Source organism: Juglans regia, chromosome 13, assembly GCF_001411555.2.
Source record: "Juglans regia cultivar Chandler chromosome 13, Walnut 2.0, whole genome shotgun sequence".
In the NCBI taxonomy this organism is placed as follows: domain Eukaryota; kingdom Viridiplantae; phylum Streptophyta; class Magnoliopsida; order Fagales; family Juglandaceae; genus Juglans; species Juglans regia.
In genome coordinates this window covers 12,253,047-12,279,712 of record NC_049913.1, presented here as the reverse complement: position 1 = coordinate 12,279,712, position 26,666 = coordinate 12,253,047, and the positions used below count along the sequence as shown (strand labels likewise).

The window sequence follows — 26,666 nt, the reverse complement described above, 5'->3', positions numbered from 1 at the left end:
GTGATTATGCTAATTAAAATGATAAAAGCCAATTATGTGTAACGCTGATCACATCCGTTAATCTCGGGAGGGGAGTAGTTTTATTAACAAGACATTTAAGTCCTTTACTGTTTTAATACCTATCTTAGTAGTCACTATAAACGAACAATACTACCACATAACTCCCCATCAATTAATATGTTGTTACATGTTTGTTTTCTTATATAATATGTACATATATATATATATTCCTCTCTCAAGCTTTATATTAATAAAAAATATTATTTATCGTCCCTCAAATAGTTAACATCAAATGATTAGTATATAAGTGATGAAAAATATAGAGATAAAATTATTCTAATATATGAATAAAATGGCGACAAGTAGTATTTCTAATAAAAAAAAGCTCCAAATATGTTACATGTATATTGTGCTAATGTATAGTTAATATATATATATATAGTAAGAGTAAACAAAAGGAAGTTGGGCTGGTCCAACCAATTAACAAGACATAATCACTTATTATAGTAATTAACGTAACCAAAGGTTGTATAACTTGCTTTATAACCATATGAACCAACAACTTCACCAAGGATTATGTCTCATAGTTATCTATATATAGGACGAAAACATGTCATTTTACACGATTTCACAACACTTTCTTTTCTCTTTAGGTCGGTGGGAAAATAAAAACCTACCTTCAACTTCCTTGCAAGGAGTGGAAAATCACAATTTATTTTTTTCCAAGAAACTCTCTCTCTCTCTCTCTCTAATTTATACATTTCATTTCATTTCCCTCCAAAAAAAAGCTCTGCCGGTAAATTCCCGGTCTCCGGTTTCCCCTATCGGCTCCAATCCCACCACCCGTTTTATAATCTCCGACCGAAATTCCTGTTCTTCGATCTAAAAACTGTGGGTTTCGGGGCTCAATGAATTCAATTTCGGGTTCTGATTCGTAGTCTCGGTGTTTCTGTTTCGGTTTTGGAGTGAAAGGGAATAAGAAGAAGATGAGCAATCAGAAGAAGAGGAATTTTCAGATAGAAGCGTTTAAGCAACGGGTGGTAGTGGATCCAAAATACGCTGACAAGACATGGAAGATTCTGGAGCATGCAATCCACGAGATTTACAATCACAATGCTAGTGGCCTCAGCTTCGAAGAGCTTTACAGGTTCGCTCCGTCTCTTCCTTCACCTTTTCAGCGGTTCTAGTTAAGGACGATGCCGTCTCCCCGCTCTGTTTTTCTTCTGCTTCTTTTAATTGTTTCAATTGATTTTTAGGTTCACTTTGCGCCTTTGTTTGTTTAGTTAGAGTCTTAGAGATGGAAATTTAATTGCAGTTTCGTGCTTAGGCAATCCGAGAATACTTGAGGAGTTTATCTTAGACTTGCTTACAAAAAAAGAAAAAAAGAGTTTATCTGAGACTATTCAATTTTGAAATATATTTTTCGTGCCATCGTATTCTTTTTGGAAATTGTAATTATGCCAATTGGTGTTAGGTTATCTCTTATCTGCCTCTTGAAATTGAGCAATTAAAAAATGGAGTATACAGAGAGTCCTCAATTCAAAGGTTTTCTTCGTGTTTTTATAGCTGTAAAAAAGTGTTTTGATGGCGATTTCTCCATTATATTGTATGGCTAGATGAGCCTCCTCAAGACTACTTAGTTGGTTGGAGCTGTGCTGCTCAATTATGCCAAGACTGGTTGGATTAGATTGTTTTTATAATTCTCAAGTCTCGGATGATTTGCTCTCTCACCGAAAACAGTTAAAATTATAAAAGGTACGGTTATAAACTTATAATAGGGGGAAAGCGACTGAATTCTTGAGGATCATAATCGGCATGGTGGGCAGCAAGTTGGCCAAACGATTGTCAGTTTGCGTTGAGATTCTGAAGATTTATATAATGTATTGTATTCGAAACCTCTAAGCTGAATTCCCACATGGTAATGGTAGGTGGGCATTATGGAGGGAGAGAGAGAGTTGCTAAAAATTAGCTGGTTGGAATATATCTTAGGATGATGTAGTATGTACTGCTACCATTTTTAAACGTTCTCAGTGGCGGTGGCTTTCTGGTCAGTTAGACTAAGGGTGTCATAATCTCTCTATAAGAGCATTATTATCAAATTGCTCTTGTTATATCTCCCTAGATAGCCAGTTCAAACAACACTGGACCACCAAATTTCTACCTCTCCAATCATGTCCTTTGGGGAAAGGGATGGACGTGTTATTCTGTTTAGGATTCAACCTGGCTCCATGATATTCCTCCGTGTAGCTATTTCAAATCATATCTTTCAAAACTCAGACTCTTGGTTCCTTTACCAAAATAGCGATGACAGCATAACCTCCTTTTAAACTTTATTATTGTCTAGGTTCGCATGCTTTTGTAAGTCTTTATGTAATATTTGAAGAATGTTTGTACAACAAGTTAATACTCTTTTGATTACAAAGGCATGGGGAGTTTGTTTAAAAAAATAGTTTTATTTCTTCTAATGATTGAATGAGAGGAAAAACGGGTACATATTGGAGAGGTTCTTTTCAAAGCAAAAACAACCTGGTCTACCCCAAAGCTTCTCTGACGAATTGTTTACAAAATAATAATAATTAAATCTAGAAGTTTTTGACTGAAATGTATCTGGGAGTTTTTTACGCAACTGGATTCGTGACAAACTTTTCATATCATTTTGTCTTTTGCCCCCTTTCTCTCAACTGAAAATAGAATTTCCCATTACAAGCTTTTGTTATTTTTATCACTTTGTTAACTTTATTACCTTTTCTAACAAGTGTCAAGTGGCATGCCCGACGCACATCCCTCTTAGAAATAGACTGCATATTCAGTTCCAGGATTTTTCCTCGGATAATGGATTCCTAATTGCCTGTGTTTCTGATGTTATATTTTTTTTTTCATGGGTTTAGAAATGCGTACAACATGGTGCTTCACAAATTTGGTGATAAGTTGCATTCAGGACTGGTTACAACTATGACCGTGCATCTCCAAGAAATATCAAAATCTATTGAAGATGCACAAGGAGGTTTGTTTCTAGAAGAGCTGAACAGGAAATGGAATGATCATAACAAGGCATTACAGATGATTCGAGACATACTAATGTACATGGACAGGACTTACATTCCAAGTACCCAGAAGACCCCTGTTCATGAGCTTGGGATGAACCTATGGAGAGATAACATCGTCCACTCCAGCAAGATTCAGACTAGGCTGTTGAATATGCTTCTTGAACTGGTACTTAGAGAACGGACTGGTGAAGTTATTAACAGAGGCCTTATGAGGAATTTAATTAAGATGCTAATGGATTTGGGTTGTTCAGTTTACGAAGAAGACTTTGAGAGGCCTTTTCTTGAGGTTTCAGCTGAGTTTTACTGGGGTGAGTCTCAAAAGTTCATTGAGTGCTGTGATTGTGGAGATTACCTCAAGAAAGCTGAGAGCCGTCTAAATGAGGAAATGGAGAGAGTGACACATTACTTGGATGCCAAGAGTGAAACAAAGATAATTAGTGTGGTGGAGGAGGAGATGATTACTAACCACATGATGGGCCTAATCCACATGGAAAATTCTGGCTTGGTAAACATGCTTCTTGACGATAAGTTTGTAGACCTTGGAAGAATGTATGATTTGTTCCGTCGGGTGCCAAATGGCCTCTTAAGAATACGAGAAGTGATGACCTCTCACATCAGGGACACTGGTAAGCAGCTTGTTTCTGATGCAGAAAGGCTCAAGGATCCAGTGGAATTTGTCCAGCGGCTCTTGGATGAGAGAGACAAGTATGATAACATTATTACCTTGTCATTTAACAATGACAAAACATTCCAGAATGCTCTGAATTCGTCGTTCGAGTACTTCATTAACTTGAATCCTCGTTCTCCAGAGTTCATTTCGTTATTTGTGGATGAAAAGCTCCGCAAAGGTTTGAAGGGGGTTAGTGAGGAGGATGTAGAGATTATACTTGACAAGGTGATGATGCTGTTTCGTTACTTGCAGGAGAAAGATGTATTTGAGAAGTATTATAAACAGCATTTGGCAAAGCGGCTATTATCTGGAAAAACTGTCTCGGATGATGTGGAGAGAAGTTTGATAGTCAAGCTCAAGACAGAATGCGGATACCAATTTACTTCAAAACTAGAGGGCATGTTTACAGACATGAAAACCTCTCAAGATACAATGCAAGGGTTTTATGCAAGCCACCCTCAGCTAGATGATGGCCCTACACTGACAGTCCAGGTTCTGACAACAGGGTCTTGGCCAACTCAGCCTAGTGTTACATGCAACCTGCCAGCCGAAATGTCAACTCTTTGTGAGAAGTTTCGGGCATATTACCTTGGGACTCATACTGGTCGGAGGTTGTCATGGCAAGCTAACATGGGTACAGCAGATATAAAAGCAATTTTTGGGAAGGGTCAGAAGCATGAGTTGAATGTCTCCACTTATCAGATGTGTGTCCTAATGCTGTTTAACAATGCAGATCGACTTAATTACAAGGATATTGAGCAGGCTTCTGAGATACCTGCTTCAGATTTGAAGAGGTGTCTGCAATCCATGGCTTGTGTGAAGGGCAAGAACGTTCTTCGGAAGGAGCCTATGAGTAAAGACATATGTGAGGATGATGCTTTCTTTGTTAACGACAAGTTCACGAGCAAATTCTATAAGGTGAAGATAGGAACCGTAGTTGCTCAAAAGGAATCAGAACCTGAAAAACAGGAGACCCGGCAGAGGGTGGAGGAGGACAGGAAACCCCAGATCGAAGCTGCTATAGTTAGGATCATGAAGTCAAGAAGGCAGCTGGATCATAACAATATAATAGCCGAGGTCACAAAGCAGTTGCAATCGCGGTTCTTGGCAAACCCGACGGAGATTAAGAAACGGATAGAGTCCCTAATTGAGCGGGATTTTTTGGAGAGGGATGATACCGACAGGAAATTGTACCAATATCTTGCCTGAAGTATCGATGAGTAGTGTTATTGTACCTTTTTTCAGTAAGTGGAAATTGTTTTTTACCTTTCCATTTTTTCCTCTCATAGTTCTAGCTAGCTCCATCGAGTTAAATGATTGTCATTGCTGCTTTCTCCATCTGTTGCGCTCGCTACTATACTTCATATTCTTGTCTGTGCTGATTGCCAAATAAATATCCTCGATTTCATGATTCGAAGAGGAGTAGCTGCTACTTTATTCTCTGCAGCTTGATATATAAAAAAAAAGCTCGAACCTGAGGATTATTTCAGCGATTGTTGATGAATTCGATCAAATATACTTGACAAAATTTAAAATCCCTTGGAGAAACTAATATATTTATTCCAAAATGGACGGACATAGTCATTTCACACATTCAACTTTGGGCTTCATTAATTTGGACATTTACAAGTAATCTCATGTGCATGAAGTCGTAGATGAGATATTGGAGGAAATCAAACGGAATGCACCAAGGCATATATATATATATATACACACATGCCAATGATCTCCTCGTTTGGTTTCCTACAATTCTCATATACAACATTGGCACCCAAATAATCAATTTGCTCATTCATTGACGACGTCTTTATAGAATTTATGGTATGTACGTACGAATGTAATATTGTCGGATATGAGAAATTGGAGGAATGCAAATATTGGATAGTACTCAAATGATACAATTTCCAATCCTTACACATGATGACATGAGTTACCTCCAATTAATCTCACATCCCTAATATTAACACTGCAATTAATGTTTACTCATCCTAAGAGATGATCAAAATTAAGAGACTTGAAGATATACAGCAAGAATTGGCTTAATTTGTTGGTGGGTACAAGCTGCATGCTGGTATTTATTCATACAAATCCTCGCCAATGGCTCTAGCAACACGCAAATCACATGAGTCGTGATCATGTAGTATTCGTGACCAGTATATATACTGCATGAGATGCATGATTTGACCTACCAAATGGTTACAAATTATCTTGAACATGCAGTACTACCAAGAGTAGGAGTTCTAATGGGCAGCGACCACTTTTTTCCTCTTCAAAATTAATGAATAGAATGAAAACATCTCGACCTCTTGGTGAGACTTGATCATCAACCATGTGCGTAGTACGTGCATGTGATATGTTAGAACTTCCTAGCTATTTTAACTGGGCCTTTTGTTGAGTACTGCACTAACTAGGACGAGGCTTGGGTTTTGGGTTAAGAAATATTAATATCTAAAAGTCCATATTAGTTGGGCCTATAAGAGGGGTTTGATTATCTTACAAGGTTTACTCGATGAAAGGTAGCATTGCATAGGGGGTCAAAGAAGAGAAAAAAAGACTACCCGAACATCTTTTGCTCGGTATGTATGGAATTTGCTTGGTTAGGTACTTGATACGGAATAAAATTGTATAGATCTGAACCTTCCACCTTTTCAAGCTCCCATGACACCCAATGGTCCACCCTTTGCAAAACCTGTGCAAAAACTTGTATACTCGTTATTTTTATAAGTGCATGATATATACCGCCCAATCATACGTTAAACACTCATAAAAACCACATTTAATTACATCGCTTAGCACTAGTCGAACGGGAAAAAAAAAAAAAAATTATCATTTTCAGTCTTCCACCTACCCGTCATTATAAAAAAAATAGACTTTTGTGATCAATTTATTCCGACCAAAAGATTATTCACGACTATTTTTAATTATAAATAGTTATTTCGTTAGAATTAACTAATCACAAATAAATAGTTTTTTTTTTTTTTTTTTTGTAGTTAGTAGACCCTCCAAAATTCTCGTCAACCTTTAAGACGTCACTCTTCAGCCAGTCCACAATGGTAAAGAACCTCCTTGCATTTTAGCAAACCGGAACAAGGACCCGTATTGGCGACGAAAACCTGTTCGAGGAAGCCGTGAAAGACGTACGCTATTGGGAGGAATAGACCGATGAGGGCACCGGCAAGCACGTAGAGGCGGAGAAGCATGTTTTGAGGGTTAAATATTGGGGATTCCAGAAGTGAAGGGTGGAGGCTTGGGAATGCAACCTTTGAGATAAAGTACGTATAGAAGAGGGAGATGAAGACGAAAGCAAAGTCTTCAGGGTTTGCCATGCCGCTTGCCAAGATGATGAGGATGAGAGCGAGGGCATTGAGCTGCCAGAAAGAGAGGAAATCACGGCAACCTTTCAGTGGAAAGGTAGGGTATTTGCGTTTAGTATTTTTGAAGGAATTAGTTGGGTCGTAGCTTTGTTTAAGTTCATATTCCTGTTTTTGCGGAAGGCTGAGGTCCTTGGTTGTGGGGCCAAGTACTGCCCCTCCCGAGGTTTTCTCTGTATGCTTGTATGTTTTTGGTTGAAGAGGTTTGTGTTTGATGATCTACTTTTCTTGGTTATGCGTTGGATGAGAGACTTGGGCAAGGATTTTCTTGCCTGAGAAAGTGGAAGTAGCCATAGGATATTACACAGAGAGCGAAATGGAGCTACAACGAAGGAAAAGTCTATTGGTTTTTATCTTCTTTTTTTTTTCCCGATCTCTTCTTCTCTGTGGAGAGAGATCAGTGGCGATTCGAGACTCCTCCGAGACAAGCTTCTCAATTTTCACAACAAATCATATGATCATATATAAGAGAGACCAAGTCACAAAACCAGAAGTGTAGTTCAAAAGAAAACTTAAAAGGTTTTGTCGGCATTAATGGAGGGGAAAGGAAGGAAGATGGACACATGGCCGAGTTGGTCAGGGGTGAAGGTGGCGGACAGGTGATAGATTTCTAGGATTAGAAGGAAAAAACGTGGCTTCTTATGTTGGGAGGAATGAACACTGCACAATGCATCGGCAGTGGCACATGCAGGACTTTGGTCATTCTGGGAGAAAGTTGCCAATCAATCTTGAAAGTTTCGGAGTTAAGGAATTCCAAAGAAGCCGAATGTAGCGTTGACAAATGACTCCTAAGTGGTGCATGATGGCCACTCGCCGATGAGATCCGGAACTTCATCCTGCTCGTGCGGGCTACGCTCTACTTCAATGGATGTCGGATTTGATGGTCTTGAAGATCGGTGGCTGGGCATCATCCTGGTAGGGCGCGTGTTGAAAGGCGACAGCTGGAAAAATTCGAACGACATTCCTCTCTTATTTGGCCTGAAAAAACACAAAAAAAAAAAAAAAAAAAACTAGAAATAAATAAAATGGACAAAAGAGAAGGGAGGGGAAATGAAAAAGTGTGGGTAATGAGCCGAAGCTTGCACCCCCTTTGTTAGATGTGGAGTTTGTGAGAGCTTGGAGAGAATGAAGAGGTTTTTTTTCTAGAGAGAGAGAGTTTGTGAGAGTTTGGACACCCACTTTTGATAGTTATAGCAGTACCCTTATTATATTATGTAATTTTATAATTAATCAAAAACTACAAATTAAAAATTCAATTTATTGATGATATATATGTCACAAGTCAGATGGAGTTTGTACATTTCTGTAGTATATATAAGTTCTAATAAATTTTAGCATTTAAAAAAAATAATGTTAGAGGTATTACAAATTTTTATTATATAGGCTTTACCTATCACCTATAAAAAAATTTAAAGAAATGCATTATTCAACAAAGTAACCAATTAATTCGGTGAGAATTCGGGAAGACCAGAGATAGGCATTCCACTTTGATAGATGATAATACTAATTGGAATTTACTATAATTCTTAGCAAGCAGTGTTTTGATGTACCAAAAAAGTCCATAACTTAAATTTGTTCTAGACTCGAGAGTTTAGAGTAGTGTTATTTGAAAATTTTTATACCATACATTATCGAAATTACATAATTTGATTTGTAAGATTTAATTTTTAAAATTTATCTTACGTAGATATGTGGTATAAAAATTTTTAAATAAAATTATATCGAGAGTTTAATAAGATGAAATAAACCGTGGATAACTCGTGATGTTCGTACCATTCGTCCAAGACTCTATGCGTTTTGCAAAAATCCAATACTAGTCTTCGAGTTGTAATGAAGGTCATTTGTGGTCAATATCGACCATATCAAGAGGCCATTTCCAAAGTATTAAATCTCAAGTATTGGCATTGTTTAGTGACCATTTATTAAGACGTTTGGATAATGAGACGAGACAATTTTAGATAAAAATTGAAAGTTGAATAAAATATTATTAGAAATATTATTATTTTATAATTTTTAAAAAATTATAATGATGAGATAAAATGAAACATTTTTACTATCCAAAAATAGCAAATCTTAAAAATAATCTTTTTAGAGCACTCTTATTGAATTAGCCAAAATTAAAGGACAATTTTGATGAATGTAAGATAAATTTGACTTTTGACTATTCCATTCACATAAATCACCACATTAGAATAGCTATTTTTCCATTATATAATAATAAAATAATATAAGATGAATTTGATTTTGGTTATTCACATCAAATCTCCACATTAGATTATATATTTATTCATTATATGATAATGAATAACTAATAATTTCAAAAATATTTAATTTTTTTAATTATTAATTTATTTAATTTTATCATATTTTACTATTCTACTTATTATATGTTAATTAATAATCATGTTCTTATTAAATTAATATATCACTAAGTCAAATTAATATATTAATTATGATAAAATATGTGATAGAAAGAAACGGAGAGGGAATTAATTAATAAAATATGTATTTGATGTATGTACAATAACCTTCAAATTTGAAAAAAAATTTGAAAGTCACTGTAGTTAAATTCTAAATATTTAGAATTTTACTAATCCGATATGAGCATATTTTATTCTTTAATAGTTAAATACTCATTAAATTTAATTTTTAACTAATCCAATAAAAATATTCTTAGAACAGCATCCCATGTGGTGTGCTTCAAAACCAAAGGTATTAACTTTTTTTCAAAGAATCTGTGTTTTTTAATTTTTTTTGGTAAATAGTAAATACGGTTAGTTGAGTGAAATTTCGGATCAAATTATTCCCGCGGAAATATTTCGACATTTCCAAAGAATTGAAAACCAAAACCGGTTCCCGCCAACTCAGACTGTCGTTTATCTTTTCATGGCCAAAGTCCAAGCCCGCTCTCTTATTTCATTTCACATGCATTAACCTCCTCGATCTCCATTCTCCCAATTTCCCAACCCCCCGATCACCCGGTTGAATATGGATCTCTCTGGCATAGCGAAGAAGCTGGGCCTGTCGGAGTCCAAGCACTTGATTCGGAAGGCGGCGGAGCTCCGTCGACTCTGCGACGTCCGGTTCGACTCCTCCATTATTGGTGTCGTAAGTTTCACTTCAGTCTTGGTATTTCTATTGGTACTTCAATCTTTATTTAAATCCATTTTGTTGCTTAAAAATAACTAGGAAAAAATGGGTAAATGACATTGGGTTATTATTTGTAGGGAGAGGTTTGCAAAGCTATAATTTGCTTAGAAATCGCAGCGACTAGGTACCGATATTATTGCTTACTCGATTTAAACTTTATTTGATCTTTTTGTTGATGCTATAGTCGTTTTATGATTGGATATAATGATTATAGGTTGGGAGTTTTATTTGATCGGCAAATTGCTATAAGGCAGAGCGGGATGTCGGAGAAGGCTTATAACAGGTCTTTCAATTCGTTGCAGAACGGTCTTGGCGTCAAGTGGGTGTTTCTTTCTCTTTTTACTTTTTAAGTTTTTTTTTTTAATTTTTTAATTTTGCTGTAAATTGTAATGTATTGGTGGGAATGAGGCCTAGATTGGATCCGATTGGATTTGTGGTGTTGCAGGAACAACCTCGATGTAAAGGAATTGGCGATTCAGTTTGGATGTGTGAGGCTCATTCCTTTTGTGAAAAAAGGCTTATCTATGTAAGACCCATTTCCGTTTGTATTGCCAAAGTCTCCAACTTCTTTCTCTTTATGTTCATACGCTGTCTCTGTGTTTGAGAAAATTCCTGTAAGCGTGAAGTTTGTTGCTTTTGCAATTTGCTAGATGTTTCACACGTTAGCGATTACTTTGTAGTATTTGATCCACAATGGTGAAAGTTTATAGTCAATGATCCCTGTACAATTTTTGTAAATGCTTATATGTGAGCAATTGCTAACATGTTTGCTTTCCAGTTTTAAGGAACGGTTTCTGGCTTCACTGCCAGCTTCTCGGCATGCAAGTGCTGACTTCACTCGCCCCTTATTTACTGCAGTGGCATTTTATTTGTGTGCCAAAAAGCATAAGGTACCTCATTCACGATCCCTCTTTGTCTCTCTCACCATACATAGGCAGGGAAATTAGTTGCCTTCTGTTCTTTTTGAGCAATTTACAAAATTATTTACTGCTTGTTTTACAGCTCAAGGTAGACAAGCTTAAGTTGATTGAGCTCTGTGGGGCATCTGAACCTGAATTCTCTAATGTAAGGGAGCCTTCCCTCCATGCACACTGTTGTGTAGCCCACTATAGTTTTCATTCTTTTACTCATAATATTGTTAGACATTGATTATGGTTTACCACTGCAGGTTTCTACTTCCATGAAGAACTTATGCCATGATGTTTTCGGAGTTGCAAAGGAAAAGAAAGATGCCAGAGATGTAAAGGGGAACCGAGGTATGTCTCTTAAGTGCTTAGATTGTCACTTCGTAGTGTCAGTACTTGATCAACTCAATATTGCTAACCAATTTGTTTCTTGATTACCATACAGAACTTTTGGATATGTTACCTGAAAAAAGGAAAATTGAGGATGGTGGATATTTATCTGATGATGAACCAGAGGTACTATAACAGCATCACAAATTGTTATTTAGTTCTTGTCAAGTAAAAGGTTCTCTTGTATATGTCTACTGTACTTGGGCTATGCTTATTTATAATTTTATTAATAAAATTTCTTTTACCTATAAAAAAATTAAAAGATGTCACTCTTGTGAACTTCCAATGCATTGTTATCACCCGTCCTCTCAAACTCTGATAATATTTGGGCCATTAATCTTGGGATGGCCACATTAGCTCACATGTTGACTTATTGAACTCGTTATGATACTTGATATCGATGTAATGTTTTTCCTTTTGCTTCAGTTTTCTAACACTAGAGATTCATTATCTAGGTCTGCAGGTTACCCATCTTTAGAGTCTGAAAACTGTAATTTATATATCTTTAGAGAGATGATTAAGGCTTGTTTTCGTCCGCTTCAAGTTGGCACAGTTTTGTTTAGTTTCACAGACTCTTTTACAGATTTGTTTATCTTCCTGTCTTATATCAAAATTGTGAACTTCAGATTAGTTCGCACTTGTCATTATAATGGAGACTGATTTGGTCAAACCTTTGAACCATAAGAGCATAACATGTTTCCAATACTTGTAAAAGAAAAGAGTATAACATGTTTCCAGTGATAGGTTCTAACTCAATAGATTGTTATGGCATATACTTAGGATCTGGTCCTAGAAGACTAGTGGTGTCCTGAGTTGATTTGTAACGCGTTGAATCAATGAGATTTCTAATGGATAAGTCAGAGGATATGAATATGAATTGATAGTGCTTAAGTCCAAACGTAACGCTAATTTTGCTGTATTACCAAGATAGTTTTTCTTGGCAATGTCACAGTTTTTACTTCTGATTTGAGCTTGTAGTTATATGTAAGTATAAATCCAGATAGAAAATAGGTGATGGTGAATTACGCAAAATCTTATTACTACCTGATAGCTCATACCACTCATCGCCCATTCCTTGAGTCTGTCATAATACATTGCTATCTATTGTATGGTAATTTTGCTTTGAAGTGTTCTGTTCAACTTGAGGATTATTTACTGTTCTGGTTCGGTGTACTTTCTTTTAAATTAAGCCAACTCCTGAAATTCACATTACGTACCATCAAATGAAATCGATGTGATGCACTTGCAGTTGTCAAGTTACAAGAAGCGCAAACGAATGGAAAAACATGCTTATGAGGAGTGGAAATCTTCTGTCATAGAATCTAATGACCAAAACAAGGCAAAAGGTTCTAAAAACATTTCATTATCAAAATAAAATTCCTTCTCCGTTTCCACAGTGCCACCCACACTAATGTTATCTACTTACATTTTCCAGTTACATGCAAGCGGTCCAAGCAAACTTGCCTCAATTTTACAAAGGAAGTTGCAGAGACACCAAAGTTGGAGGCTTTGTAAGAGACGAAGTCTAGTGATACGGTGCTGGAAATTCACATGGGGAATCAAGGATGAATACATTCCAATTTTTGGTCATTGTTGTCGCCTCGAGGGTGTTGAGTCTTGTTTGTCGGGTTCATTATGCATATATATAATTGGTTTTCACGTGCTGTATGGACCATGAAAGGAATTGACTAGCATGCATTATTGAAACAACTCATTTTGTACAGAATTGTCTACAATTAAGATATCAGTTTCTTTTTTATTTTCAAAAAAATGTTTCCGGGTGCTCTCTCTCCTGTGTCACACATTTGAATACCTTAGAGCTTTGGACATCTCTGTATATGTATATGTGGTTTCCATAGGTGCTAGCTATGTAACAAGAAAGATGTGACATGTAAAGATTCTCTTATTATCGTGAAAGGAATTATTGACAAGTTGCACTTATTATGTATGAGTACTTTCCAAAACAATCCAAAAACATGATATTGATGTGTCAGAAGTGGGATTTGAACCCACGCCCTCTCACGAGGACCAGAACTTGAGTCTGGCGCCTTAGACCACTCGGCCATCCTGACGCCTCTGATCTCATGGAGAAGACTTTTAAATCTATAATGAATAATGCTACTCTCACCACTCTTGATCCCACTCCCGGTCCCGTTACATTTTTTTTAATTTTTTTAATATATTTTTTTTACTTAATGATTAAGTAAGTATTTTTTAACGATATTATAATTTTTTTATTTTTTTAAAAAATATTTTATAATGTTAAAAAAATACATGTATAAAAAAATAAAATAAAAAAACACTACATTTTACATTGAGCGGGACCGGGAGCGGGACAGCCAGCAGGGGCTGTAGAGGCGTCCATCTATAATTAGGGGCGAGACTAGGGCCCAGCCTCCTTGCGTAAGAGGCTTTTACACACTAATTTTAAGTAAGAGTTAATATTAATTACAAGTATCAAATAGATAAATTTTATATAAATTTTTTGTAAAAAAATATATTCTAGTGATAAAGAGGTGTGTTTTTTTTTTTTAAAAAAAAAAGATAAGAATTGTATTTTTTATTAGTGAGACTCATTTTTTTTTTACAAATATTAATATGAGACTTATCTATTTAACGCTTGTACTTAACATTTATTTTAAGAGAAAAAATAATGAAACCGCACACAAATCCCTTACAAACATCTCTCCCCTCTCTCTCTCTCTATATATCTTTATCTTTATATATATATATATAAAGTGTCTATGAGACGGAAATTCTTGTTTTAATCGTTTTTTTTTTTCATTAAAGTTAATGACAAGTATTTAAGTCCTGTTTTTGAGTGTCTTAAAAACAATTGGATTCATCTCATTGCCTGCCATTACTCAATTAGCCAGGGTGTGGTTCGACAAATTTAGTGCAATGGTGTTTTCATATGGTTTGTGTGATGGTGGCAGAGTCAAGTTCGGGATAATCAATCAATCTTCTCTCCTTTTTTTTTTTTTTTTTTCTCTTTTCTTTTGAGTTTTCCCCGTTCCCATGGAACTCCTTGAAAAAATTCCATAAAGTTGAACTCCTAACTTCTTCAAACAAAACTTCAGCAGCATTTCATCTTCTTCTTTCGACTACTTGTGCGACAAGAGCAGAGCCAGATTCGAGATAACCCATTCAATCATTTTCTTCTCTTTTTTTTCTCTTTCTCTTTTCTTTATTTTTATGAATTTTCCTCTTATCATGGAACTCCTCCTTGAAACATTTACAGAAAGTTGAGTTCCTAACTTCTTTCAGCAGTATTTCTCTTTTTTAATGGCATTTCCTCTTCTTCTTATGGTGGAGCTTCCTCTCTAGGTTCTTGCAGCATTGACAACGTTGATATTGACAACACCACCGTGGGTTAGTGTTTGTTCCATGATTGATTGATATATGTGATGGAGATTTCTAATTGCTGATAGTATTAGCCGATTACCAGCATTTCCTCTTCCATTGTTGGTGTGTCAATGGAAGCATGCATCACACCATACTCTGATCTTGAGTGTCTTCTCCACTATGTCACTGTTATTTGGTAAAGATGAAACCGAAGAAGCAAAAGCAGCGGACGGCATGCAGGAGGAAAAAAAATAAAGCCCTAAGGGCTATGGCCAAAACGGCGTCGTTAAGAGAGAAATGGAGGATTGGGTTGCAAGCTACGAGCTTGGCTTCAAATCCGAATGGGTTGGGCTCAAAAGAGAATAAAACACACTAAAACAAGCCTAGTCCGAAAAAGAAGGGTCCAATAAAAAAAGTACATTAAAATAAGAAAATAAATTTCACAACGTAGTAATTATAAGTACTAGAATTTTATAAACAAAACCACAACAGTGAAATATCCTCAACGAGGTTATACAGTTATCCAGCAAAATATAATACAAAGTCAAAATATATAGGAAAAAGGGAAAATAAATCTCATTTGGCCCAAAACACGCCATTAAATACCATCATCTTGATGATGCAAACTCAATCATCATGTTAAAGTATTGATCGTAGTAGTTAATTTGTTTGTTAAAGTTCCTTTGTAATATTCTATTAATTATATTACTTGTATAAAAGTTGAAGCAATGTCTTCTAAGTTATATATGACATCAACTATTTTTAAAGTTTTGTAAAAAAAATATTATTTTTATAAAACAACTGTTTGATCTAACTCGACAAACGTTTACACGTTGCTTTGACCTAGTGTATGTGTGTGTATATACATATATATATATATATATATATCATTCTCTCCCTCCCTCTTTGTTCCCCAATTATGGTATATCTCTTATAAATCAGGTGGAAAATGTCAACACAAATAACGAGTTATGGTGCTGAGTTAATGAATGAGTTTGAAAAAACAGTTAATTTGTATAGCTTGTCAAGATGATGTTAAGAAAAAGTGTAAATACAAACCATTTGGGGAATATATGCTCAAATGAATTGGAATGTTAGATATCTGTTTAGTCTTGGATCTCCCTAAGCACTGTCGGCCGGCGACGGAGATCAACTAGTGACGATAAAGAGTGAGGGTTTTGGGTGCGATGGGCTGAAAATACACGTGTAGGAAAGTGAGAGTTTTGAGACAGGGCTGGGATGGCTTGGAGAGAGAGAGAGAGAGAGATTTGCTTGCGTATGTGGTTCCATTATTTTCCTCTTAGAATGCTTATTCACTGCGTCCATTTGAAGTTTTTTTTTTTTGAATAAAACCATGTAATCTGTATTTCATTAAGTATCAGTCAATAGAGGTTTGTCCTGTATAACAAATCTATTGAGGCCCTCCATACCATCTTCTATCCATACCCTCTCTTCCTTTACAGTATAAGCATAACTAGCTAAAAAGTATGCTGCCTTGCTTCCCTTCCTATATGTATGTTGAACCTTCCAAAGAGGTCTGTTAATCAAAACTTTTATAATGTCTTCTACCAACTGTCCATTCCATTCCCAATTTTCTTCACAGCTACTCACTGCTTTGATGATTACCAGCGCATCCCCTTCGAACATAGCAGTACCAATCCTCAGTTCATCCCCCAGCTGCAAGGCTCTCCATAACGCATAGGCTTCAGCACAGGCAGGAGAAGAAACATGCAATTTTGGCATACTCAGAGAGCTAAGACTTCCCCCTCTTCATCTACTATCACACCAGCCCCTATCTTCCTATTATTTTTTTTATCACAAGCTGCATCTCAATTAATTTTCACTATCCCCCTCACAGGTGCCATCCATCTAATCCTTCCTCTATCAATTGGTATGATTGCTGGACCTGAGTTCTGAGTACATTGAGCTTGTTTGAATTCATCTAGACTAGACATGGCTTGCTGGAGAATCTTCCCTGGACTGAGAAAACCTTCCTCAAACACATACCTATTCCTCCTCAACCATATGTTGCGCATGACAGTTGCTGCCAATTCTAGTTCTTCCTCAATTAGATTCTTAACCATCTTTTGCCAAACAGAACACACATCATTCTCTCCATTACTCCACTTCTGAACTGGACTTTTCTTCTCTGCCCAAACATTCGTAGCAGCTGGACAACACCATAGGACATGGCAAATAGTTTCATCCTCCTTCGTACATATTGGGCAACCTTTCTCTCTAATAACCTTCCTTTGGAACAAGTTCCATCTGGTAGGCAGACAGTAGTTTAAGGCTTTCCACATGAAGACCTTAACCACTCCTGTTATTTGTAGCTTCCAGAGAACTTTCCAGCACTCCCTTCCCTCAGAACCCAAGGATGTTTCCCCTACCCTCTTTCTCTTTCTACTTAATTCAAGGTGGTAGGCAGATTTTACATTAAACAAACTAGACTTTGAGTGCCCCCATTTCTGTTTGTCTTGTACCCCCGTGTAACTAATATGAATTTTATATACCATCTCATTTTCTTTACAGAAAGTCTATTTCACCAATTTTTCCTTCCACCTCCCTTGGCCTTCTTCAATTAAGGCTTCCACCCTTGCATCCTCAGTTAATATCTTTACTGGTGACTGGACCTTGTAAGAGGTCACCTTAGGTAACCATTTGTCCTTCCAAATCTGAATTTTCTGTCCATTTCCCAATCTCCATACCAATCCCTCTTTCAATAAATCTATAGAACTCCATAAGCTACGCCATATCATGGAAGGCCCATTGCCTAACTTTGCTTCCAGCACTCCTGTTTGTCTATAATACTTCTCCTTCAAAACCTTAGCAGCAATTGACCTCGGGTTAGTTAGGAGTCTCCAGCACTGTTTCGCTAAAAGTGTTTTATTAAAGCTCTCGAGTTCCCTGAACCCCAGTCCACCAACAGATTTTGCCACCCCCCATCTTGCCCCAACTCCTCCATTGTATCTTCCTCTCATTACTTTTGTGGCCCCACTAGAACCTTGACATTAAGGCTGCTACCTCCTTGCATAACCTCTTTGGTAGAGCAAAAACACTCATATGGAAAGTAGGTATGGATTGAATAATAGCTTTCAAGAGAACTTCCTTCCCAGCTGGTGACAAAACTGATTTTTCCAATTATTGATCTTTAGCCAAATTCTATCTTTAATGCCTCGGAATGTGTTGTATTTAGACCTACCCACCATTGTAGGAAGGCCTAGATATTTCTTATAATTATTTTGCACCCTTGCGCTAAGATCTTGAGCAATCTGTCCCCATTCCTCTTTTCTACCATTTGAGCTAAACATAATAGTGAATTTTTGCTTGTTCAAACATTGCTCTGAAACTTGTTCATATAAATTCAGTATAGAGCTAATTTTCTTCCATTCCTTCCAACTTGCCCTCCCAAAGATAATGCAATCATCTGCAAATAGGAGTTGTGTCAGTCTAGTTCCCCCTTTGCCACTGTCAAACCCCTTATTTCCCCTTTCATCTCAGCCTTATTTATTAAACTACTCAACCCCTCAGCACATAAAAGGAAGAGGTAGGGGGATAATGGATCCCCTTGTCTCAATCCTCTCGTGGGACTGATTCTTTTCCCTGGGTTTCCATTAATCAACACTGCATAGGAGACTGTCTTGACACAAGTCATGATCCACCTGATCCATTTAGCCCCAAAACCCAGTTTTTCCATTATAGCCTCCAGGAAAGGCCATTCTACCATGTCATACGCCTTTGAGATGTCTAGTTTCAATGCCATACTCCCAATCCTACCCTTCAATCTGGTCCTCATGGAATGCAATGCCTCATATGCAACTATTATATTGTCTAAAATCAATCGCCCAGGTATGAAGGCACTTTGGTTCTTTGAAATTACAGCATTGAGAACCACTTTCAGCCTGTTAGCAATAGCCTTTGCAATAATCTTGTATAACACGTTGCATAGACTGATAGGTCTATAATCTCCTGCCCTCTTTGGTTCAGAACACTTTGGGATTAAAGCAACATAAGTAAAGTTCAGACCAACCTCTAAATTACTGCCATTTAAGACCTCAAGTACTGCCTCACATACATTATCCCCCACTGTGCTCCATAAGTCTTGGTAAAAACATGCACTAAAACCATCAGGGCTCGGGGATTTATAAGGCCCCCAAGATGGGCTGCCCAAGATTTCAGATTGACTTCGTTAATTGATTTTATCTTCAAAGTGTATGCCCTCCCATCAAAATATGACAATTAGCTGTTTATTATGAAAACGTAGACATAAAAAATAATCTTGCTTAATGTAGCTTTAAAAAAAAAATAGTACAATTTTTATGTGAGAATATGAGATAGAAATGTATAAAACTAAATTTTATACCACATCCTAAGTGTAGATACACTCTCTCAATTGAGTCTCTAGTGTATTTGTATCAACTATGAATCTTGATGGAATATAAATTAAGAGTTAGTTTATATACAATCTCTAAATAGATACAGTTCATGCAAGTCTATATAGTTATGTTTAAAAAAAATCTAAAATTACAATAATATCTTTTTTAAAATGATCCAGAAGCTACAGTGTTTAGAGCATTCACACCTCACTAAGAAATTAGCAGAATTTTAGTAAAAAAAAATTATCTCTGTATAAATTAACTTCTCACTTTTTTTTTTATCATTATCTCTCTCTCTCTCTCTCTCTCTCTCTCTCTCTCTCTCTCTCTCTCTCTCTCTCTCTCTCTCTCTCTGTTTTTTTCTCTATTTTATTATTTATGAATTCATAAGTTATTTGTAGTCACATTTCAAAAATCTATTTTCTAGTGAAGTTTATATTTTTTCAAATGAAAAAATCTAATTGTAAGCAATTATGTACACTAATACGCGCATATATTCAATATGATTGGTCAGAAAGTAGACTTTATTGAAAACAATGCTAATTTAAATTTAGAATATAAAGACAACAACATTAGTACACAGATTAGTATACAAACTTGCTTGTACATAGCAAAACTCTTTTCAAATATTGGTCGTTATGCAGGGGATTTGTTTTGTCCACGTGTGCTAAATGATGCATGCCACGCCTACATGGACATGGTCCGCGCACAACTTTAGAGCTCGTTTGTTTTCAGAGATGAGATGAGATAAGATGAAAATTAAAAAATTGAGTAAAAAATTGTGAAAATATATTTTTTAATATTATTTTTGTTTTGGAATTTGAAAAAGTTGAATTATTTATTTTATTTTGTATTAAAAGTTAAAAAAATTGTAATAATTAAATAAAATGAGATGATATGAGATGTTTTCTGAAAATAAACAGGCCTTAGGCTACGTTTGGGTAGCCAATATATCTTAACACTTTCCAAGTATTCTCATACTATTAGAAATACTCTACATGCCAAACAACTTAAAATACTCTCAATGGGACCCACAAACTCACTTCAATCTCTACTCATAACTATTCACAAACATTCTATAATATTTATCACTATTAAATATAAATAAAAAATAAAATCACTATAATATTTATCTCTATTATATATAAATAAAAAGCAATTTCACTAGAATATTTCTTTATATTATATATAAATAAAAAATAAAATCACTATAATATTTATCACAATTATATATAAATAAAAAATAAAATCACAATAATATTTATCACAATTAAATATAAATAAAAAATAAAATCACTATAATATTTATCACAATTATATATAAATAAAAAATAAAATCACAATAATATTTATCACAATTAAATATAAATAAAAAATAAAATCACTATAATATTTATCAATATTAAATATAAATAAAAAATGAAATCACTATAATATTTATCAATATTAAATATAAATAAAAAATGAAATCACTATAATATTTATCAATATTAAATATAAATAAAAAATGAAATCACTATAATATTTATCACTATTAAATATAAATAAAAAATGAAATCACTATAATATTTATCACTATTATATATAAATAAAAAATAAAATCACTATAATATTTATCACTATTAAATATAAATAAAAAAAATCACTATAATATTTATCACTATTAAATATAAATAAAAAATGAAATCACTATAATATTTATCACTATTAAATATAAATAACAAATGAAATCACTATAATATTTATCACTATTATATATAAATAAAAAATGAAATCACTATAATATTTATCACTATTAAATATAAATAACAAATCAAATCACTATAATATTTATCACTATTATATATAAATAAAAAATGAAATCATTATAATATTTATCAGTATTAAATATAAATAAAAAATAAAATCACTATAACATTTATTACTATAATGTATAAATAAAAAATAAAACCACTATAATATTTATCACTATTATATATAAATAAAAAATAAAATCACTATAATATTTATCACTATTATATATAAATAAAAAGTAAAATTACTATAATATTTATCACTATTATATATAAATAAAAAATAAAATCACTATAATATATAAATAAAAAATAACATTAATATAATATTTATCACTATTATAATAATGAAAATAAAATCATTATAATATTTATCATTATTATATATAAAAATAAAATAAAATCACTACAATATTTATTAATATTAAAAAATCACTATAATAAAATTATTAGAATATTTATTACTAAAAATAAAATCACTATAATATTTATGAGACCTACACATTTTTCAACTATCTATTTAAAAATCAATAACTTAACATATTTTACACATCTAAACAACTCAAAATACTCTCAATGGGACCCACAAACTCACTCCAATCTCTACTCATAACTATTCACAAACATTCTCAATACTTCTCAACACTTTTCAACACCCAAACGTACCCAGGGTACGTTTGGGTGTTGAAAAGTTTTGAGAAGTGTTGAGAATGTTTGTGAATAGTTATGAGTAGAGATTTGAGTGAGTTTGTGGGTCCCATTGAGAGTATTTTGAGTTGTTTGGATGTGTGAAGTATATTGAATTGTTGACTTTTGAGTAGGTAGTTGAAAAATATGTGGGTCCCATAAATATTATAATGATTTTATTATAGTGATTTTTTAATATTAATAAATATTGTAGTGATTTTATTTTACTTTATATATAATAATGATAAATATTATAATGATTTTATTTTTAATTTATATATAATTGTGATAAATATTATAATGATTTTATTTATATATATATAAAAGTTATAAATATTATAGTAATGTTATTTTTTATTTATATATTATAGTGATTTTATTTTTAATTTATATATAATAGTGGTAAATATTATAGTAGTTTATTTTTTTATTTATATATAATAGTGATTTAATTTTTTATTTTTATATTTTAGTGATTTAATTTTTTATTTATATATAATAGAGATAATTATTATAATGATTTTATTTTTTATTTATATATTATAGTGATTTTATTTTTTATTTATATATTATAATGATTTTATTTTTTATTTATATTTAATAGTGATTTTTTATTTATATATTATAGTGATTTTATTTTTTATTTATATATTATAGTGATTTTATTTTTTATTTATATATTATAGCGATTTTATTTTTATTTATATATAATAGTGATAAATTTTTTTATTTATATATTATAGTGATTTTATTTTTTATTTATATATTATAGTGATTTTATTTTTTATTTATATATTATAGAGATTTTATTTTTTATTTATATATAATAGTGATAAATATTTTTTATTTATATATTATAGTGATTTTTTATTATTTATATATTATAATGATTTTTTTATTTATATTTAATAGTGATAAATATTATAGTGATTTTATTTTTTATTTATATATTATAGTGATTTTATTTTTTATTTATATATTATAGTGATTTTATTTTTTATTTATATATAATAGTAATAAATATTTTTTATTTATATATTATAGTGATTTTATTGTTTATTTATATATTATAGTGATTTTTTTTATTTATATATTATAATGATTTTTTTTTATATTTAATAGTGATAAATATTATAGTGATTTTATTTTTTATGTATATATAATAGTGATAAGTATTATAGAATGTTTGTGAATAGTTATGAGTAGAGATTGAAGTGGGTTTGTGGGTCCCATAGAGAGTATTTTAAGTTGTTTAGTATGTGAAATATTTTCAAAAATACGAAAATATTTAGAAAGTGTTGAGGTATATCTGTTACCCAAACACAGCCTTAGTCTCCATCGGAAACGAAGGAAAGGAAAGAAGAGATAAGTCAGCCAGGTCAAAACCGGCGTCGTAACTTTATATCATTTTCCCACAAAACCCCAACTTGGTAGTCTCCATCAAAAGTCGGTCTTGGCCAAATCAAATCCTTCATCGATGTCGGGTCCCGCCTTTTAGTCCTCTCTTAAAACGCCACGTATCGAGTTCATGGAATTCAACATAAATTCGAGCACACCAAGTCATTCCCTTCAAGAAATCCAAAGGAAACGGGAGTCAACGACGCAGGTGGATTTTTTTGAGGGGCCTCCATCCTCATAAAACGGTCTTCGTCTTCTTTAAGGAGCCCTAATTGAATTGAATTCCATCGCCAACCCTTATCTGCCGACTAATCATCTTCGAGTCCTATAAAAAAAAAAAAAAAATCATCTTCGAGAATAATCTCGTTTACAATAACAAAGCGAGGTTCCACACTTTCCCCTTATAGCTATTGTGCCCATTATTCTTTTCTTAATTTGACTTGATTTTCTGATTTGGGAGGGGGAGGGAAAGTGGGAGGCGTTTCGATTCTCATGCAAATCCTGCGTTTGGCGCTCACTGTCTAACACTTTCTCCACGTTCTCAAAAATGGGTTTTGCGATTTCCGACGAATTGTTGGGCACTTTTGCCCCAATCGTTGTGTATTGGGTGTATTCTGGGATGTATGCTTTTTTGGGATCTTTTGAGAATTATCGGTTGCACTCGAAGAAAGACGAGGACGATAAGAACTTGGTGTCCAAGGGTACTGTGATCAAAGGAGTCCTTCTTCAACAGACTATCCAGGCTATTGTCGCAATCATTTTGTTCAAGGTAAGTGTATTGAGAAGTTGGATTTTTTTTTTAGTCTCTGAATTGAGTCCTGACCTTTAATTTTTGGAATGAGAAAGGGTTAATAGATGAGACTTTCAGTTCAGTCCTGTAATTATCTTAAGAGTTCAGGTATTTTTTCTTTATCTGTATTCAGTGTCTTTTTGGGATAGAAAATTTGGATACTTAATTTGGTTTCGGACATTACTGTTAGGTAGTTGCTTTTGTACGAGAAAATTGGGCACATCTAGAAATGGCACTCTCTTTGTTACTTATGTTTTTACTGTGATTATTTTGTGCTGTGATATTTTCACTGCCCTTGTTAATGAACAGCATTTATTACTAAAATCTTGAGTATACATAATCCTTGATTGTAATGTTTGATTGGATGTAGGAGTGCTAGCTTATTCTTTTCGTATAGCATCTGGTGATTATAAGAATCTCTAGCTTGTTTCAATGTCTATCTTGAGTAAACCTTTGGTCATGGAGTTATTTTTTCCGCAAGCTCAATCCATGATTTAGAGTCTTTTTTTCTTGTCTATTTTTAGTTTTCTTGAATGTTTACGCTGTTCTGCTCTTTTTTCAAGTGAACTTTTACAACTTTATGGATTTGTGCATAGGGGAATTCCCCAATACATTATACTTTAGGGCCTCTTCTAATTTTGGAACTCAATATGTTCAACATGGTTTCCTTGGGTCAGGAAGCAATAAACACAAAATAATTAGCCAATATCGCTCTGGCCATGCACTTCTGTGCTTTTCTATTTTAAACATCTCCCATAAGTTGGTTGTGGTGAAATTTACTTTGTAATGTGTGTGGATTTAGAAGTATTCATAATGGATGGTTCAGTTGCAGTTCTTCTATTTGACAAGATTTAGTAAACTCATGATTATGGTGGGTAGCTGGGTGTAGCCAGGTACATATAAGGAAATGGTTATGTGAGTTACTGTTTATCAACATGAGGTCATATGAATTATACGGTCTAGTTATGTCTAGTTAGGCTAAAATTTTTCTTATTGCTCATCCTATAAGATTTGATGGTCTTTCTGAGGCCTGGTTGCCACTCTGGTGATGCCCTCATATTGAACTAACCTCCAGAATTATTTTGTGTAACTTTTAGATTACAAAGTATCAAATGAATAAGGGGTTGTGCATCGCTTGTATCTATACTACATGATTTATTAACCCTTAGGGGTTGGCTTAAGTGGTAAAGGCCTTGGGGTTGGGGATATACTCCCCCAGGTCTAAGGTTCAAATCCCCTTGGGTGCAAACAATCTCTAGGGGCCATCGGACTAGGGGATTTTTCCTTTGAATTACCCGAGGTGCATAGTTGAGGGCCTATGCACCCCTAGGATTAGTTGGGATATTGTACCTGAACACCTCGTGCCAATAAAAAAAATCTATACTATATGATATATATGACTGAAAATATACTAATTTAATGTTATTAATTGAATTGGAGAATGAGTTTCCACCTTGAAGTAGTGCAAAGTAATTGGGAAATATTGACCGTGCTAAAATTTTTATGATGTTGATATTAACTTTGGTGAGGAAGATGGTGATTGTGACCATTATCATATTGTGGAGTTACTACATTTAGCTTTGGTTAAAAAGTGTAGATCAAATAACTTGGCCTTGGCTATTTGATTGGTGAAGAAGGTATGCTCACATGACTGTTGCTTGTGTGGAATTACTTGCACCTGTTTTTTTCTTCCCAAGCCTGTTCTTCAATGGTATTGTAAGCTGTTTTATCATTTTCTTTTTCTTGTCTTTGTTTTCCTTTGACATCGATGAATGTTCTGCCAGTAAGTCCATTTGGTTCTGGCATCGAATGGTGCACAATTTCTGGCTGATTTGTCGAATACGGTAATTATGCTTAGACCATGCTATCAAATAGTTAATGTACAAATGTTTTTGTGTAGGTGACAGGAGATGGAGATGGGACTGCTGCAGTTCCACAGTCTTCCTTTATTGTTTTAGCTGGACAGTTTATAACTGCCATGTTGGTCTTGGATACCTGGCAATACTTTATGCACAGATACATGCATCACAGCAAGTTCTTGTATAAGCATATTCATTCTCAACATCATCGTCTTGTTGTGCCCTATGCATTTGGAGCTCTGTACAATCATCCATTGGAGGGGCTTCTCCTTGACACAATTGGTGGCGCCTTATCTTTTCTTCTCTCTGGTATGTCTCCTCGAGTCTCGATCTTCTTCTTCTCCTTTGCCACCATAAAAACAGTAGATGATCATTGCGGATTATGGCTTCCCGGGAATCTCTTCCATGTGTTCTTCCAAAACAACACTGCTTATCATGATGTCCACCATCAGCTTTATGGCAGCAAGTACAACTTTTCGCAGCCATTCTTTGTACTGTGGGATAGAATTCTTGGAACCTATATGCCTTACTCATTAGAGACGAGGGAAGCTGGCGGATTTGAAGCACGGCCTACTAAAGGCTACAAGGATGATTAATTGTTGATAGATAATTTTTCGTCATTGTACTGATATTTTTCACCCTTAAAGGCCACACTGCTTTGATGATTTGTAAATACATATATTGTTGCTTTATACTTCCATTGCTTTTTGTTAGGTTTTAAAATTTTGTTATGAATACGAATAGGACCTGTGATGCAAAGATTGACACTCCTTTAGTGGCCTCGTCCCATTTTGGTTTTCAATGCCCTATGGTTTAGGAGGTTTTTTGGCATCCATAACCGATTATGAGGGTGAGACGCCTGCATGCTCGCACTTGGTTTCAAAA

The 26,666-nt window shown here is 34.2% G+C and overlaps 3 protein-coding genes and 1 non-coding gene across 4 annotated transcripts; 3 read left to right on the top strand and 1 right to left on the bottom strand.

Moving 5' to 3' along the window:
* The first annotated feature begins 653 nt into the window (after positions 1-653).
* LOC108988802 (cullin-3B) lies at positions 654-5,054 on the top strand. Its single transcript, XM_018962168.2, has 2 exons — positions 654-1,147; positions 2,889-5,054. The coding sequence occupies exons 1-2, from the start codon at positions 987-989 to the stop codon at positions 4,924-4,926; spliced, it is 2,199 nt and encodes a 732-aa protein (XP_018817713.1). The 5' UTR covers positions 654-986; the 3' UTR covers positions 4,927-5,054.
* Positions 5,055-9,998: 4,944 nt separating this feature from the next.
* On the top strand, positions 9,999-13,259 carry LOC108988770 (origin of replication complex subunit 6-like). The gene is made up of 10 exons (XM_018962120.2): positions 9,999-10,196; positions 10,316-10,362; positions 10,453-10,557; positions 10,684-10,764; positions 11,017-11,128; positions 11,241-11,303; positions 11,407-11,494; positions 11,589-11,659; positions 12,783-12,879; positions 12,969-13,259. The coding sequence occupies exons 1-10, from the start codon at positions 10,077-10,079 to the stop codon at positions 13,046-13,048; spliced, it is 864 nt and encodes a 287-aa protein (XP_018817665.1). The 5' UTR covers positions 9,999-10,076; the 3' UTR covers positions 13,049-13,259.
* Positions 13,260-13,521: 262 nt separating this feature from the next.
* On the bottom strand, positions 13,522-13,605 carry TRNAL-CAA. The gene has a single exon. It is a non-coding gene; the product is annotated as a tRNA-Leu (tRNA).
* A 9,800-nt stretch (positions 13,606-23,405) lies between these two features.
* LOC108988804 (sphinganine C4-monooxygenase 1-like) lies at positions 23,406-26,666 on the top strand. The gene is made up of 2 exons (XM_018962171.2): positions 23,406-23,901; positions 25,823-26,666. The coding sequence occupies exons 1-2, from the start codon at positions 23,680-23,682 to the stop codon at positions 26,375-26,377; spliced, it is 777 nt and encodes a 258-aa protein (XP_018817716.1). The 5' UTR covers positions 23,406-23,679; the 3' UTR covers positions 26,378-26,666.

What these genes read in the sequence shown, in the direction of transcription:
- LOC108988770 (XM_018962120.2), top strand. Translation starts at nt 10,077, where the DNA reads ATGGATCTCTCTGGCATAGCGAAGAAGCTGGGCCTGTCGGAGTCCAAG. An exon ending in TATCTGATGATGAACCAGAG is followed by an intron (nt 11,660 to 12,782) that starts GTACTATAACAG and finishes ATGCACTTGCAG; the next exon opens with TTGTCAAGTTACAAGAAGCG. An exon ending in TGACCAAAACAAGGCAAAAG is followed by an intron (nt 12,880 to 12,968) that starts GTTCTAAAAACA and finishes TACATTTTCCAG; the next exon opens with TTACATGCAAGCGGTCCAAG.
- LOC108988802 (XM_018962168.2), top strand. Translation starts at nt 987, where the DNA reads ATGAGCAATCAGAAGAAGAGGAATTTTCAGATAGAAGCGTTTAAGCAA. An exon ending in AGCTTCGAAGAGCTTTACAG is followed by an intron (nt 1,148 to 2,888) that starts GTTCGCTCCGTC and finishes TCATGGGTTTAG; the next exon opens with AAATGCGTACAACATGGTGC.
- LOC108988804 (XM_018962171.2), top strand. Translation starts at nt 23,680, where the DNA reads ATGGGTTTTGCGATTTCCGACGAATTGTTGGGCACTTTTGCCCCAATC. An exon ending in TCGCAATCATTTTGTTCAAG is followed by an intron (nt 23,902 to 25,822) that starts GTAAGTGTATTG and finishes GTTTTTGTGTAG; the next exon opens with GTGACAGGAGATGGAGATGG.